Consider the following 17,412-nt stretch of genomic DNA (forward strand, 5'->3'; position numbering starts at 1 on the left):
TGGGTGAGATAGTCATCAGCTTAGATTTCAGTGTGAAGGGCCTAGCCAAGGAGAAGTACCTGCAGCTGGAGCGGAACTGTCAGGACTGAAGGACTATTTTATTTAACGCTTTTATTAATGGCGTCAGTATGAAAAGTATGTTTGTGAAATATGCTATGGAGATTGAATCATAAAATGAAATTAAATGAAATTGATAGAAAATGTGTGATTGTGAAGTTAAGACCAGTAAAATTGCCTGCTGTAAGCTGAGGATAATCCTCCATACAGTTTAGGAAGAGAAAGATTAGGTAAATTTGCTTATGGCAGTGTCATTATGAGCCATCTAAATGATGAAACAGACATCTAAATAATGAGGTGTGAATCCTGATATGTCAGAATAAATGTCTGCTGTAAGGACAGGAAGGTATTAATGTCATCAAGCACTGGCAAGACTCTATGTGGAACACTGCTGTATACTTCTCATCAGTCATATTTGAGAAGGTTGAATTAAAACTGGAAACAGGTGCAGAGAGGGCTGGTGGGGTAATGAAAGGAATGGAGTGCTCATGTCACAGGAGGAGTCCAAACAACAGTGGTTTGTTTCTCTGGCAAAACAAGCAGGGATGCTTGTTCTCTATAAATATATGAAGGGGTAAGCACTGTGGTGAAAGAAGAGTGATTTCAGTAACAGAGTGTTGGCACATAATAAAATGGATATCAATTATCCATTAATAATTTTAGGGCAAAAAGAGAAAGAAAGTGATGAGAGCGTAGTGTAGATTTCAAAATCTTGGGTCTGCTTTTCTCCAGTGGTATGTTAGATGATTAGTCATTTGCTTGGTTGAGTGTAGCTTCTCAGTATAACTTCCAATATTAAAGTTCATTTTAAAATACTATACTAGCTATGAGACAAAAGTTTGGGGGTTTTTGTTATCACATCTCATATGCAGTGGTAAATTTTGGGTAATAACGCTATAGATGATGCACATTTAAGTTCCTGGTGTGTTCAGACTACAATTAACTCATTCTGAATTGGGTTGGATTTGAATTCTGATGACTATAAGTCCACACAGCACTGATAATTCATTGCATAAATGACAAAACATCAGCATATGGATTAATTGTGTTTAAAAAAAAGGTATTTTTGTAGTTTTTTAAAATTTCCTTTTCAAAAGTGAAGGAAAAACTGTGCATTAGTGACAGTTTTAAGGATTAGTCTAGCAGGGATTTCTTTTGCCTTACCTGACATGCTCTTTCAATTAAGGATTTTTTACCAAGTAAGTTATCAAGCATCAGAGTATTTTCAGTGATGAAGAATTAACCTTCAGACTAAAGAAAAAAATTGCTGTCAGCATTAGAAGGGGCTGTAATTTCTGGGGGTGGGGGGGCAAATCCCTGTCTTTGATTATTAGGTGCAGTGCTTTGTGAACTTCTAGATGGTATCTTTGAACAAGCTGCCAAATTGTTTAACTGTTTTGGCTTTCACAGGAAGACCTGATGAATGTGGGTCACCAAACCTATGTTGGTTCAGAGAAAGACTTCATGGTATATAAAGAGATATTTGTGTGGCAGTGAACACTACCAATATCCATCTGATTTATTTGTTGCATTGTCTGTGTGTGTGCATTTGGATGGTTATAAATATGGATGGCTTTCCACAGGCCACAAATGACAAGATGCAATTTTACTTTAAAATTTCTGTTTTATTCAGTGCACGGTGAGGTTATATTGCTACAGAAATTTTATTTTATTTCTTGCTTTCCCTTCTCCCCCCTTTTTTATTTTAATAAAATCTGCTGATATAACATCTGCTTGTTATATTTTTAAAGAACTAATGTGTTCCTCCCTTTATTCTCTTCTGTTGTCTTCCTCCTTATCTGTTTTTCTCCAAACCGCTGCTTTCATCCCTACTCCAAACAGCTTGACTTCCAGGTCAGTATTTTCTGCTCTCCTACTTAATTGCTCCTTCCACAATTAAGGTTTTCATTGATGCTTCATTTATTTGGCCATTTTGATTCGATAACAACTTCTGTTTGCCCTTTTTTTGGTTCGTTTTTCTTCTGCTTGTCTTTACTGTGAAGTTTTTGGTCATACCATTTCTAGATCAGAAACTTTACAGTGAAAGAATGCTTTTGCCTGTAAGAAAAAAATGTTTATGAACAACATATTAAATTCATATGTTGTTATGTGTGCAGATTTTTTTCTTCTTTCAGTTTTATTACCTTTGTTTAGGGAGTTCAACATTGGCAACAGCTTTACAGTAGACAACTCTACCCAGCAGGTAATGGATTGAATAATGACAATAGTATACACAAATCGGAGCCTTATTCCTAATACTTTACCATCACCCCTTTTACTGTTATTACAAACATAATAGAATGAATTGGACTAGTTCAGCTTCTGGTTCAGAAACTTTTAGCTATTTGGTGCAGGTTCTGGACGAGCACATAACTGCAAGGGAGGCAATATGTATGTGTATGTTTTATGTGCTGGTTTTGTATGTAGCATCATCTAGTCAGATCCATGTTTTTCTTCTGGATTTTAGATTAGTTTAGCTCGAATTTGTGCTTGTGCACTGTTTTTGAGTTATCTTATCAAGTATTGTTACATGTCTTATTGTGGTTGTTGAAAGTAAAAATTTATCTAGTCAGTATTTTTTTCTGTTAGTAGGCCTTGATGTTAATTTCCCTTTTTCATGCTTATGAATGGCTGTAAAGTGTAAGTTAGTGATGTCTTAAAGTATATACTTGCTATTTTAGAAACAAATAACTTTTTATCATTTGGACTATGGGTCCATTCATTTCAGAATGTGGCTTTATTTATTTTCTCCTGTGGCAGGTATTTTTAAGACAGTTCGGTACTCCTAATCTCATCCCTTACTCTTCAGTTTCTGAAATTGGTGATTGAAGGTTGCACAGAGTTTTGTTTCCTGTGCTGAAGGAGCTTTGCTTTAGGCAGGAACAGACCTGGGTTTCAGTCATTATCAATGTAGAAAGTATTTACTTCTTAACAGATCAATCAGACAGGAGTACAAAGGTGAGTGTATACTGCAAAGACGTTGCAGGTAGCTTTCAGCTACCAAAGTTTTGCATTTGCAGATATAGTATCAGGTTGGCATGCAGTACCTTTGACTAGAATCATGGCAAATGTCCAATCTGCCTTTATATTGTGTTTAGATCTGGAGTTTTCAGAACTTTTATGTTGATGTATACTTCTTGCACTGCTTTGTTCTTTGTTCATACAGAAGCAGAGCTTGCCAGTTTGGGAGAGTTTTGGTATCTTTGTCTCCAAACCAAGCACAGTTCACATTTCATGGTTCAGACGTGTCAGGAAAGTTTCTGACGTGGATGCCTTTGAACTGTATGGCAAAAGATGGCTCATTATGAAAACATTGATAAGGCAAGAGGGTTTTTTTCCTGATGTGCTTTAATGCACATCACAACCCCAAGTTACTTTCCAGCTGGAAAATTTTGTTTCTGAAATTTGAGGCTTATTGATTGCAGTAACGAATTGGACAAAAATTTTCAGTTTATTGTCTATCTACTACAAGCACATTTTAATGTGCTTGAGTGAACAGTTATTACACTTGAATTATAAAAATACTTAATTTATTTTCAGAACCTTTCTTTCTTTCAGAAATTAATCAAATGCATTTATTCTGGAATTGGCTATGATGAAATTAGTGTCTGAATGTAACCACTCTGGCATTTCTATCAAAACGTACTCAACATTGATTGAAAACCTCTATAGCCAGGGAGAGCTTAAAGAAAGGTATTATGCTATGCAGTTGTCATTATGCTTGATTTCACTGGAATTTCATGATTGGTATGCAGAAACATTTGTTCAGCAGTTGGAGGTGCAATTTCTGTTATGTTTTATTGACCTAAAAAAACAGCTGACCTTGTTGAAGCAAACTGTCCTCATAACCCTGCCAACTTTCACCCCTAGAGTCCTATAGAAGTTGTAGCATATGATCAGAGTTTATTGTGGGATTTCAGTGAAGTGTTAAGTTTTTGCAGCTTGAATCGTCATCAAGGTCAAAACTGAAGAAGCAGATCTATTAATTTTCAATCTTGTAATCAATATGTTCTTAGCTGTCATTTTATTCATCTCTATTTGTGTAAGCTTAGAATGATTAGAAAAATGCTGCATCTATTTTATAACATGGCTGGCTATTGATAGTGATGGTAAACAAGAAAACTGAATACATTGGCATAACCCCTGCCACGTGCATCTACCTATACAATACAAAATGTTCTGAGCACGAGAATCAGTACAGAATTTTTTTTTTTCCATTTAGGTTACAGCAGGTTATATACTCCCCAAACTTTTCTGCCTGCAGATAAATGTGATCGATATTTTTTCCATGTATAATATAATGACCAGTGCTAGAAATTTTCCCACCAGCTTCTGATGTTGGTCTTCCTAATTGTTTCCATAGGAGGCTAGAGCTCAATGAGATGAGTAAGGCAAGGTTTAACGGAGTTTTATATTTAACTTACAAGCCTTCCACAGTTTTGTCAAATGTCAGTTTGATGGTTCCAAGGGCAGAGTGATATGTTGTTCAAAGATAATTTCCCTGGAGAAATTGAGATAGTGTACTAATGAAAACTGAGAGAATCTATGATACACGTTACTCTTCTGAGAGACTGGTTATTCTGAGTGAAAAACACGGTTGTCACATTGGATAACAGGCAGATTGTTGTCATGTCTTTCTGTTCTAGTCCATTTGCTACATATACAGAATCAACATTTTAACATTGTGAACATGTTGATGTTTAAACATTTTGAAAGAGATAAAGGTTTGAGAAGAAATTATTTAGATTTATCTGATTACATGCGTGGTTTTGAATTCATGTGCATTTACATTTTATTTCATTTAAGAAATAATAAAGTAGAAAGTTTATGTCCTTGGAATTCTGCTTTCTTAAAGAAGAAAAGTATAATAATAATAAATTACAAAATAAGCAGAAATTATAGTGGTAAACAATAAAAAGATAGATATGGTTGGATCCCTGGGACAGGATAATGCATTGTTCATTTTTATCCTGCTCACTCCTGAACTGGTCTACTCACTTCTATACTTTGGCCATTCAGTTTGCTTAAAGGAATGCAGAGGTTAAAATAATTTCTGAGACACTAGAAATGGACTATTTAAATAAGGAAGGATATTTTGTAATTTCTTAGTGATGTGGTTTGTTTTGTTTTGATTTGGAGTGTAAATACTCTGTGGAAGTAAATGGATATGCAGCATGGATATGGGATATGAGGAAAGCTCTGCTTCTCTGAAGAAAAAAATGCCCGCTTTGGGCTGGACTTGACACCACAGTTCTGTGTTGGGGAAGAGAAAACATAAGGAACCGCTGGTTGCTGTTTCACAGTTACTAATTTCAAAAAAGAGTGCTGCTACAGAGCCTTCTCTAGACCTGGTGCTTCCACTAGTTTCCCCCAGGGGAAGATCCACAGAGCATATTTCTTCACTGCCTGGATGTGTGAATCAAGCAGCCGTACAGCACTCCACTGGGGAGCTTGGTGACTGCCTGGGTGCAATGCTGTCAGGATTCCCTGTGTACAGTGGAGGGGTATGTGAGCGAAGGGTCTTTGTGAGATAGCACAGCTTACCCTCAAAAAGCTGTGACTGAAAAGAGACAGAGGAACTAAATTTAGGAATTGGGGTGTTGGTAGAACCACTTCTTCCACTTGCATCGTTTGCTTCCATAATGCCAAGAGCAGCATGCCTAGACAACATGATTGTGACTGGACTGAAATGCTGTGATCTGAATTTGTAAGGGGAAGTTAGTATGCCAAAACAAGAAATCACACAAAGTGTACCTGGTTTTGTTGGGGTTTTTTTGAGGTCTGAAGAGGTTACTGCAAAAGCATGGAAAGTTTGATTTATGTATTGAATGATAATGGCTGGATTGGTCCTGAGAATGGCTAGGTTGAGCCAGGAGTTGCAGTCAAAAGATTTTATTGAGAAGGAAATTGTAATGAAACATGAAGTGCAACAGAGGAGACTTGATCCTGACTGCTGTAGTGCTGTCAGGCTGAGCTGGACATGCTGTGGAGCAGTTGGATGCCCAGAATAGCTGGACAGAGTCAAGAGTTGGTGGGATTTTTTTCGCTGTTTTTGTTTGGTTGGGTTTTCTTTTTTTTTTTTTTTAAAGGTTGCCTGGACAGGAACTGGAAAGGACCTGATGAAGCAGCAGCAGGACTGCAACTTCTTGGTTGCAAATGTCAAGCAACAAACTGTTTCCAGTTACTGGTTACAGTAATTGCTATTGGTATCAATTAATAAAATAGCTGAGCAAGCAGTTGGCATATTATATGAGATCAGATATCCTTCTCATCTAGTGTCAGGTCACCAGCAGTATTTGTGGTGGTTTTTGTTTGTTTGGGTTTTTTTTTTTTTTTGTTGTTTTGGGTTTTTTTTTGTTTTTTGGGGGTTTTTTGTTTGTTTTTTTGTTTTTAAAGAAGAATAACAGAAGAAAATACACAACAATCCTGGGTGTACGAAAGAGATGTATGACACGTGAATCTTCTGGTACGAATTTCACACATGTTCATATAAAGTGTCATCCAGTAAGAATGTGCTGAGAAAGACAGTAGTGCAATGCACTGTATTTGAGTTTCAGTGGTTGCAGTGCAGATATGTGTTGAAACAAAGTGATATGAACCATAGTTTGGAACAGGATTTTAGTAGGTCTTTTTCATTCATGCATTATCCTCATGTGGATATTTCTAGCATCCCTCTAGAGCTTTGGAGGGAACTGTGTCAGACTAAACACTTCTTAAACAAAGATTTTGGAAAACTTCCCAGATTGTGTGTTAGGTAAACTCTTCCACGTTTTTGTCTTTGAGGTGAGAAATGTTTCAGTGACTTCTGTGACGCTCGCTTTATTTCTACCAGGCAGAGTTGTTGGTTCTCTCAAGGCAGCAATGTATTTTTGTGGTGCATTTGGAGTCAAAATAGTTGTCACACTGAAGCGCTGTCATATTAAGTATTTAAGTATTAAGAAATCTTAAACTAGGCTTCAAACATTTGAAAGTATGAGATTTAAGGGGGGGGGGGCAAGGAAGAAGAAGAAGGAAAAAAAAGGGTATTTGAATTTGTGGGGTATTTTTACCCAGGAGTAGAATTGCCTTGTGTTTTTTGAGATCTCTGTGGGCTGCAAGCTTGCTCCTTTGAGTGAGACTGAAATAGCTATGTAATCCATTGGTAACAGGAGCTGGGAACATAATGAAAACATTGAATGTACCAAAAATTCATTTATCTTAACTGTTAACTGTGGGCATTTCAGCATTTTTGCATTCAACTAGAGAATTCAAGATGTAGGAATCAAATTATTTGGAGATTCTAAAAATATTGTTTGGTTTGAGTGATACTTTTTTTCCCTGTTGTTTGTACTGGTCATTTTTGTTCCAGTCCTTTATATCAGCATAGAGAGAACACAAAGGGTGCTTCTCAGTTCTCCTGGTGAGTAGATGGAGCATGAGCTATGGAATGGAGTTTGCCCTAGTCTCAGCTTCAGGTGAATGGCAGAAAGAAGACCAAGCATTCTTCTTCAGTAAGAGATCACAGTATTATATCTCTGAGGGGTGTAGTAGAATAGTGGCCTTTATTACCGAAAGATAAAGTCAGTTTGGCCAAAGTTAACCAGAGTATTACCTTCCTTCAGATTTTCTTGTCTAAAAGGCAGCAAGATTTTACTCAATTGGTATTAGCTTATTTTGTAAGGGAAGGTCTTGATGTCCTCTTAGCCTTCCTGGCAGTGGGGGCAATCCAGCTTCAGGGTGACAATGTTTTCCTGTCTCTGTAGAGGGATCCAGTCAAACTTTCATTTTCATCCCATGTTACAATAGACATGCTAAGGAAGCTGAGCTACTCCCATTTATGTCACTGTAGAATAGATGCTTTTTTCAGTTCTACAGCACCACTGTAAAACGGAAATCGTGTCACAGGATCAGCCATGGGGTTCTGCACACAGTTTAGGTGTTTAAACAGTTAAAAAGGCAATTAGTTCAGGCAGTTGAAGTCTCGTCCCTTGTCCTTTTCAGTGGGTGGTAGAGAGGGGAAAATACAGTTCTTCTATAGAGAAAAGGAGAAGAGTGGGAATAAGATCTGTTAGATTTTCTGCTTTGGAATAGTGAGGGCAAAAAGGGCAAAGATGGGACAGGATAGACAGGATTTTTTTTCTATAGGATGGTAATAGGTTAGTCAGACATGCAAAGACAAGAATCCCTTGGGATTTGGGGATGAAGTATTCCTCCAAAATGTGGCCTTTATGATAACAGACATGGAAAAAAATCAGGTTTGTTTGGGGTTTTTTTTGAGTCTGTCTAAACAAGAATCAAGGAATGATCTCCACACACAAACCCCACCCCACCCCAGAAGGAAGTCTTCAAAAACATTTTACTTGTATGTAACCACCATGTAGTGGTTTGTATTAACCTGTTATTTTTTGGTTTGTGAGCTTTTTATGTTGGTCTGTCAAATTTTCACGTTAAAAGCAGAAAGACTCCCAATTCAAAAGAAGCAGAAGAAATGGTTTTTTTTTTTCAAAATGGTGCAATAGCTTTGGAGTAAGAGAATGGAGCTGATTTACATCAATGTTATACTTCAGTCCCAGATGAACCAGTATAAGCCATGTTCTCCTTAAAGCAGGGAAGTACCTGGCCACTTACGTTTTTCAGAATTCAGGTGCATTGTATAATGTTATCAAATGGAATAAAGAGGCTGTGCAGAGAAAGTATTACAATTTTTGGCACCCATTTAAACAAAGTAACAGATATTCATCAAACTGTCAGAATATCCAAAGAGAAAAACCTCAAATGTAATAATTAATTACTCTGGAGGGGGTGACATGTTAGAAGTGGTAAATCGCTTAATTGTAGTTTTGGGACTTTCTTAGGCTCCGTTCTACATACCTTGCTTGTTCTGTGGGTGGAGCATATCGTATCAGTGGTGAATCTGCAGTTGGTGTGGGTTGTGGATCAATTTTGGTAGGGCATCCCTGAAACGGTTCACACTAATGCATTTAGGCCTGCAACATATATACATTCTTCTGTGTTTTGAAGACTCCCTGTTGGGAGGACCAGGCAGCTGCTTTGTATCATTGTTTTTCCCATTTTTCTTTATGATGCTGCAGTACTGACATACCTTACTTCAATGAGGAATACTCTTCTTCTGTGTAGCTTTGGGCAAACTAATTCTTTTCTCACTCTTAACAAATGTACTGGCAATAAATAGTTGCATTCTGTGTTGCTGTAAAATGACGTTTACTAGTCAGTGGATGTCTCAGAAAAAAATAATTTTGTACAATGGTGAGATGGCTTTACAGTCAGTAGATTTCATTTTACAAGGAAAAAGGGAAATTTCTTATGAAATAAAATGTTATTATTTTATATGTTAATAAATGTTCATCTGTTTTCTTCCTGTGGTTATGAATCTATTTGTCATTTTATATCAGGGCATAAAGCTAGATGAGTGATTTAACCTGGAATGTACAAGCAGTCTAACTTCTGAGCATCATCTGTGTTATGAAAAAGGGTAAATCGCAATATAATTTTTTGCCATCAAGGGAGAAAGAATAAAAGTTATTTAGAAACTAAGCTCTGTTGGACATGCTGGCTGTGTCAAAGTAATTAATTTCTTATTGGCTGGGATGATTTCTTTTGTTTTTGCATTGAAAGTATTAATTTTATATCATCATGACAATTGTATTAGTTAACAAAAATAAAATAAGAAAGGTTAGGAATAAGAAAAACTCCCAAATTTTAAAAGATTTTTTAGATGCTAATAATTCTTTGTTATAGAATCTGGATTACAAAAAAAACCCCACCCAACAACCTGGAAGTTTTTGTAAATGCAAATGACAACACAGAAAGATATTACTCAGTTTTTTATTAGCATATCATAAATCTTAAGGTGATTAGAGTCTAACATTAAAAAAAATTAGCAGTCAAGCATGAGGGCTTTCTTTTAGAAAAATTGTGGTATATTAGTTTTCGTTGTCATATCAAAATTTTGGCCTGTCATGCATATAGGTTTTCTGGTCATCATGATACCTGTTTTCCCCAGACAAATCCATCGGTGGGTTGTAAGTGATTACACAGTGTCCTTGTGTATTTGTGTCACAGTGTCTCTTGTGATGTTTACGGTTTGCTAGTGTCTAACCCATCTTTGTTGTTCAGGTTTATACGTTGAAAGTATCAAATACATTTGTATTCCAGGAAAGTGCCAGAAAAAATATTTAACTTTGCTCATATCTTAATGGAAAATCTTTCCTATGGATTTAAATGTAGTTGGATCTGAATTTTAAAGAATTACCCTTATGCTGTTGTTTTAAATGACAACCTATGTGTACTGTCATTTTTAAGACAGTGAGAACTGAACTGTTGGGAATATTTCTATGAGTCTTGCTGAATTAATATAGTTCAGAGCGGACATTCACATGGACAGGATTTACAGGATCAGGTCCTTCTGCGTGACTAGCTCCTGAGATCCAGAGTGCCTAGTGAAATGTTAATGGTTTTTTTATTGCTCCCATGTGAATCGTTTGTAAAGGTGTGGACTATTTATAAAGGAGAAAGAGATGATCTGTTAAAAAAAAAAAATAATTCTTGCAAGTAATGATATTGGTAATATTCTACCCAGCGCATGCCTGGAACAATAGCTGAAAATATTTGATTATTTAAAATGTGTACTGAATTAAATTTTGAAATGTATTTCTGAGACTTTCCTATTTTATAGAAATTACTTGTTTTGACTAAATTGTTGTATTTAGTAAAATCTTTATTTTTTCCTGAGAATATTCTTTGGTAAGTTTATTGCACTCTGATATTTTTTGTTTTGTTTTGTTTGTTTGTTGAGGAGTACAGGTTCCTAGCATACAGGAGAATTTTTTGATGGACTTTGAGACAGCTGCTCCCATTGTAATATTGTTTAATATGATGAAAAATATTACAGAGACATATTGCTTTAGAAAATGTTACAAATTTTTCTCTTGGGAGTATTTTCATGTCTGCAATTTTGGATGCTTTGAGGGAAAAAAATATCTTTATGAAATAGTGTGAAGGCTATACTAAGCATGTAACACTTATCTTTGGCTGACATTACCAATTTTTTGGCCAACGTACCCAGGTGGCTAATTAAAGCTAGGAATTTAATGAAATAATGTGATTTTCTATAGCTATCAGAGATGAAAGCATTGGAGTTTAGACAACAGTTGCACTACTGTAAAATGAAATCTGAAAGATACATATGCGTGGAAACTCCAATGTTAATATTTGTCTTTAATAGTTTTATTGAAGGAATTAAATGTACTGTAGTTGGAGCTACAAGATCAATTTGAATGCTATTCCAGAAGAACAAGAAAAAAACACAAAATAACATGGTTAAACATAGTCATTACAATTAGTAATATTCATGCTGTCAAGAACTAAGTGCTACTACTGTTTTAATATTTCTTTTTTTGCTGATCAAGGGTCTGGATCTCCATGACACTGATGTCTATTTCTTACAAAGACATATCAATTAAAAAATTGAATAGAATGAATGGCTAAGTGTAATTGATGTAAGGGCCTCTTGCTGTTTGCACAGCAAGGTTAAGGGGCTCTGGGCTCCTTGGTCCAGACTCATAAGAGACAAAACTATAGGGCTGTGTAAGAATTTTTTTTCTCTTTTCCTTTCACCTACCTTGTGCGGATATATATGATATTCTAAGTACACCTAAATATTTAGCAGTCATAGTTTCATGGTTCTTCAGGAATATCAGAAACCGGAGCTGTTATAGTCTATTGATTCCTGTCTTGGCAGTTTAAAACCATCTTTCTGAAAGTTGTGGGATGCTGAGGAAAACAGATGTAGGCATTGCCATGGTTTGGATACCTTATTTAAAGTCTAGTGCCCAGCTGAGGTGGAAATTAATGGCTGTGGAGCGTTCCATTTGTGAGAAAGATTATAAAAATTATCCCAGGTCCAGAAGATTGAGGAAGTAGAGTGGGAAATTGTGACTGGCCAATTTTTACTGGAGTAGCATAGCTATGGTCTACTGTGTATTTACAGTTCAGAGCAATGGCTTGATATAGGTTTAAAAAAAATAATAAACTCAGTTTAAAATACAGTAAGGCAGTTTCTAGAGAAGTATTTTACTTTATATAGTCTTCATTAGGAATGAGAGAATGTCTAATGTACTAGAATCAAATTTTATATAGAATTTTTTCTTATATCTAATGTTCTTCATCTCTTCTTTATTAACTTCCAATATCATTGTCACCAAGTATTTATGTGGCATGGGTGTGGTTTTGTTTTGGTTTTTTTTCTTTTAAACTATTCAGGATGTGCTTACATTCTAGCTCCATTTTGAAGACAGCTTAGGTCCATTCGGAATTCTTTTTTTGTCGATAGATCAAGCTGCTAGTTGTTTTATGGCAATTGCTGACTGGCTATAACCACAGAAACACAAATAGAAATTTAAGTTTGTTATCTGAAAAAGTGATATTAACTAGCCATTTTAATGTTTGGCCAAGATTAAGCATCTGTGTAAAGTGTTGCTTCTCTACACTGCTCTTTAGACTGCTTTTTTCCTCCTTAAATGTTATGAGCTCAGAACATCATTGCTTTAAACCAGATGTGGTGTTGGCACTGCTTTAGCGTGCTCTGGGCTTGGGTGCTTTAGAACTGGTTTGAAGACTGGCTTTCCAGTTACGTGATGTTTGTAAAATTATATACGCAGCATAGTTTTCCATAATAACTAGCTTGAGATGACTGTAGTGCCTAGTTTAGTGGTTAAAGAATTTAGCTCACTATAAGGTAACATATACCCAACTTCAAAATGAACTATAGCAAAGTGGAGAATCAGAAAGCTGTGGGTTTCATCTTACTGCTTTGGGGCAGTTAGACTATCAAACAAAGAATACTTTTGCATATATTTTACTACCAGAATATGATTAATGTGTGATGGTAAGATCAATTCTACTGCCCAGGCCCCTGCGGTGTACATTTCAGATTCTGAAGACAATGTATCGTAACCAGTAATGTTTTATTTATTTTACTCTGTCCAATGAATTCTGTGGTCTTACTACTTTAAATTGAAACAGTGTAGCAGAGCACATGAAACTAATACCTCATGATAAAGAATAATGTAGATTCAACTATTCATATCAGCATAACTACTAGTAAACTAACTATGTTGGTATTTTATATTCCATATGGTAATGGCATATGGTGTTTTGTGCTGATTGTGTACTGTTCCCAAATGTGGTTTTGTTTCTCATGCATAATTTTTGCTTATACTAATCTATTTTATTAAAAAGTGTTTTAGAAACAGGGAAGTGTGAAAAAACACCAGAGCAAGCATACTCAAAAAATACATTGTATCAAGGATTATGTTTGATATATTCGCTGTTTAAAAAAGAATAATGGTGGAGAATGTGTTCTTGTATTAATTTCCTGTGTTGAACTCCTCCTGTACCTTTAATGCAGGCCTAAAAACCTACTCAGCTTGGCTTTTTAACTGTTAGCATTTTCATTTCCATAGACATGTAGTCAGCTGTGGAAGAAAGAGAGGCTATGACACAGCTTTCTTTTATTTCCTTCTCTTTAAGATTTTGCATATCACAGACACCAGATGTTTTGCATTGCAACTTTACCATGTTCTACTTTTCAGAATTCTACTTAGACAGAAACTGCAATGGGAGGTCGTGAGAGGGAAGGGTTACAAAAGAGACAGTTAGCATTGGCATAAAATTGAACTTTTTACAGAGATTTAATATAAATTAATTTATAATTTATTCAGCATTAGATTAGAAAGCATTTTATATTTTAACAGCACAAAGGCATATAACCCCACCAGGATTTCTGCCAAATACCGTGTTTATATATGTAGTTGTGAAAGTCAATTTTTCTAGTATTAATTTTGGGTTTATGCTGTTTAGGTCTATGCTTACAATTATGTGACAGATCCATGAAAGAGAACTGATTTTCAACTGAAGCTGCACAGAGCATCTAATGTATATTTGTATACTTGATTAGAAAGACAAAGGGCATCACTCTAAAATCCTTGAATAAATTTATTTAAAAATATACAATTCAATAGTTAAACCTATTATATTCTTTAGGACCTAGAAACAAGTTTAAACTGGGGCACGCGGTTTCTGGGATGATTTTGTCAATATGTCAGTATAACTTTGACAGAAATATCCCTGCTGTTTTTAGCGCTGTCATGTTGCCTGGTTATTACTGGCTAGCTGTGGTGGTGTTGTGTTTTTCAGAAAATTAACCTTTCTTAAAACACTCTGATAAAATACTGGTGATTTATGATATACTCCATGTCTATTGAGGTAGGTCTCATGTAGGCAAGGTTTCTTCTCACCATCGTATAGTGTATTTTTTGTTCTCAAGTGAACTTGATTTGGGAATCTAAACATGTCAGAAACCTACCAAGACACAGTTCTAGTGCTGTACTGACGGTTGCTTTGAGCTGGGGAAAAGGAGTTTTTTTTTATGAACCTTGTCATTTTGTTAAAGGTGTGTCTAAAGGAGGAGAGTGCCTTAGGTGTATAGTTAATTAGAACTATATAAGGGTGCTATAAAAAATATTTGAGACTATTTAAGGAAGGTACAGCTTAAGGTCTCAAAGTCTCTAGCATTGTAGAATGCTAACTCCCAACTAGAGTTCGTTCAACCTAGATAAGCTCAACTGTTCATCTTCCAGTCACTATTTTCTGTAATTTAGAAATGATTGTACTAAAAAGAAATAAATTTTAAAAGGATAGCCTTGATTTTTTTTCTATCCCCCCCCCGAAACTGGTCTATTTTCTGGTTAGAGTGTCTTTTTGGGGATTCTTTTAGTTTTATGATATGTATAGTCCTAATGGATTTTATTTCTAACATTAACGAATGAGTACAAAACACAGATGTTGTAAATGGATTATCAGTTTGGCTAATCTATCTTTTTGTGCCTTACCAGGCTGATGCAAACTCTTGAGCACAACTACAGGATAAATCTGTTTTTCAAATAGAGGAATTCATACTTGTCTTTCATACTTGTCTTTCTAGAAAAATTATCTGTGAGCTTGATGTGGATTCTTTTTAAAAGCAAAAATTTTTATTTGAATTAGTTTTACCCTCTTCTATATTTCTAAGCAAGTTGCAGCTCTTTTTTAGTAAAAATATATTAGCTTTTCTGTTATGTATTGTACCTACAAACTTTTATATGAAGTGCCTTCTAAGAATTTTTAATAGCATGGCAACATTTATTGATTACAGATTCATTGTTAATTTTTCAGTATAAATAAGTAGTGAAGAAAACAGTGGTAGGACAAAGAAACTAGTGGTAGAAGTAAGTATAAAATGCCCTAGTTCCTTTAGCATAATAAAATAAGTGCAAGAAATGTATTCTCTAACTTTTGGGGTTTTTTTACTGAAAATTCTAATGTGGAAGGAACAGAGACAGTTTCCATGATCCTTTTGGGCCCTACATAATATTCTCTTCATTTGCCAAAATAGGATTAGTGAGCACATCTCATTAGGAATTTGCACATGATTTTATTTTAATATAGATGAAAGGGATCAAATTCCTCAAAGTCAAAAAAAGTAGAAAAAACAGTATCTGAGAATCCAAGCAGATAGAAATCATTTCTGCAAGGATATTTTTTCTGTGCCTGCCAGGCAAAATTAGTGTGCCTCCTTTCCTGAAAGGTTGTATTCTAAGTAACAGAATCAGGAAAGCTTCTGGTAACTTAATGAGTAAGATCCAGAGCAAAAGATAATTCAACATTGAAACAATTTTTTTTTGAGTACAGTCTTAACAAAATAAAATATATGTTGGCGATATTGTTTCATTTTCATTAGAAGCTACTCTTAAATCTGTTGATAATCTTTTGTAGAAAGAAGTCTTGTTATTAAAAAAGATAAATATGTAATGTTTTTGTACAAAGCTATTTGTAAAAGCATTCTTTATTCTTCATGGCATTTATGACTTGACCTTCTACCCCATCACACTTTCATCCTCAGAAACATTGTATTTATAGTCCAGGTTTTCAAAAATAGAATTTCACATCAGTCATCACCTTCACCTTCTGCTTCCTTTGAAATTAATGCTGCTTAGAACACCCATTAAAATTGTTCCCAAGTTCACTGAGTGTGTAAGGATTGTTGCAATTTTTCTGTGTACTTAGAACATGTATAAGTATTTGTGAGCAATCAATAGAAAAAAGCTTGCAGGCCCAAATAAATGCTTTTTACTGTTGCATAATCTGATGGTATTAAACCTGTTTTGATATGCCATCTTGAAAACAAGATGAAGTTTTACTGTTTACATCTGATACTTGGAATACTTGTATCTGTTGGAGAAACGATGTCTTGTGTCATAGTCACAAGTTAATTTATAGGGAAAAAGAAGTGATTGCAGTCATTAACCCTAATGTATATGTGTATACAATTCTTAGACATATGAAGGACCAAAACAAGAAGGTTGCCAATCTGAAGCACAATCAGCAAATGGAGAAAAAGAAGAATGCACAATTGTTGGAAGAAGTTCGTAGGCGAGAGGACAATATGACTGACAATTCTCAGCATTTACAAGTGAGTTTATTTTTCAGTTGTGTTTTATAACCATCAAGAAAAAAAATACACTTCTGTTCCACTGTGTGCCTTTCAAGCTGTATAACGAAACTTTTCCCAGAAAGAGCTTATGGCTCTCACCTGTCCTACCAGAAGATGTACTACTAACTTCAGTTGCGTACATGAAATATTTGGTATTTAGCGTGAGGAAAAAGCAATATAATTTGAAGCCCTCTCCTCACAAGGACTGTATTTTACTTATTTAGAAACAAGTCCTTATTGTTTTGAGGAGCGTCAGAAAATAGAAGGGTAATTATCCTTTCTGGATTCTGTTTCTGTGCTATTCACAGTATTATATCCACAAGCCACAGTAAGGTTATATAGTGTGGTTATGAATGTGCAGCATGTTTGAATATCGAGTAGTAGTGTGCTGTGATTTTTTTTTTTTCTTTTTTTTTTCTTTCCTTTTTTTCCTTGGCAGGCATTTACATAGCTGGATGATTAGCTCTGTAAAATACGATTTAATTTTTGAAGAGCACTAAACTGTGCCATATTTTCGTGTGTAGAGATTGAATGCAACAACATTTGAGACCCATGAGTCGGTCCCTGTTCTGTCTCTAGATATAGCTCTTCACGTTAAATTCCACTGTCTGGGAATGAAATTCTATATCAGCAGGGATATCATCATCTGGTTTCATACTCAAATCATTTAATGGGTGTGATTTGATCTTATTAACTAACTCTCTGTAGAGTTAGTTAATGCATGTGTAGTAGATTATGTGTAGTAGATTAAAAGGGTGAGGATAGGTTGTCTAACAGGTTAATGGTGAATTTGGAATCCTCACCAAAGATTGTTTTTATCTTAT

The 17,412-nt window shown here is 35.3% G+C and overlaps 1 protein-coding gene across 4 annotated transcripts in view; it reads left to right on the plus strand.

Moving 5' to 3' along the window:
* Positions 1–17,412, plus strand: part of ERC2 (ELKS/RAB6-interacting/CAST family member 2) — a 521,691-nt gene that overhangs the window by 229,044 nt on the left and 275,235 nt on the right. For all 4 annotated transcript variants that reach the window (XM_056338313.1, XM_056338316.1, XM_056338314.1 and 1 more), the window contains one exon: positions 16,432–16,567. In XM_056338313.1, the coding sequence (XP_056194288.1) occupies positions 16,432–16,567 (136 nt within the window). The remainder of the gene's footprint in view (positions 1–16,431; positions 16,568–17,412) is intronic.

Source organism: Falco biarmicus, chromosome 4 (assembly GCF_023638135.1).
Source record: "Falco biarmicus isolate bFalBia1 chromosome 4, bFalBia1.pri, whole genome shotgun sequence".
NCBI lineage: Eukaryota > Metazoa > Chordata > Aves > Falconiformes > Falconidae > Falco > Falco biarmicus.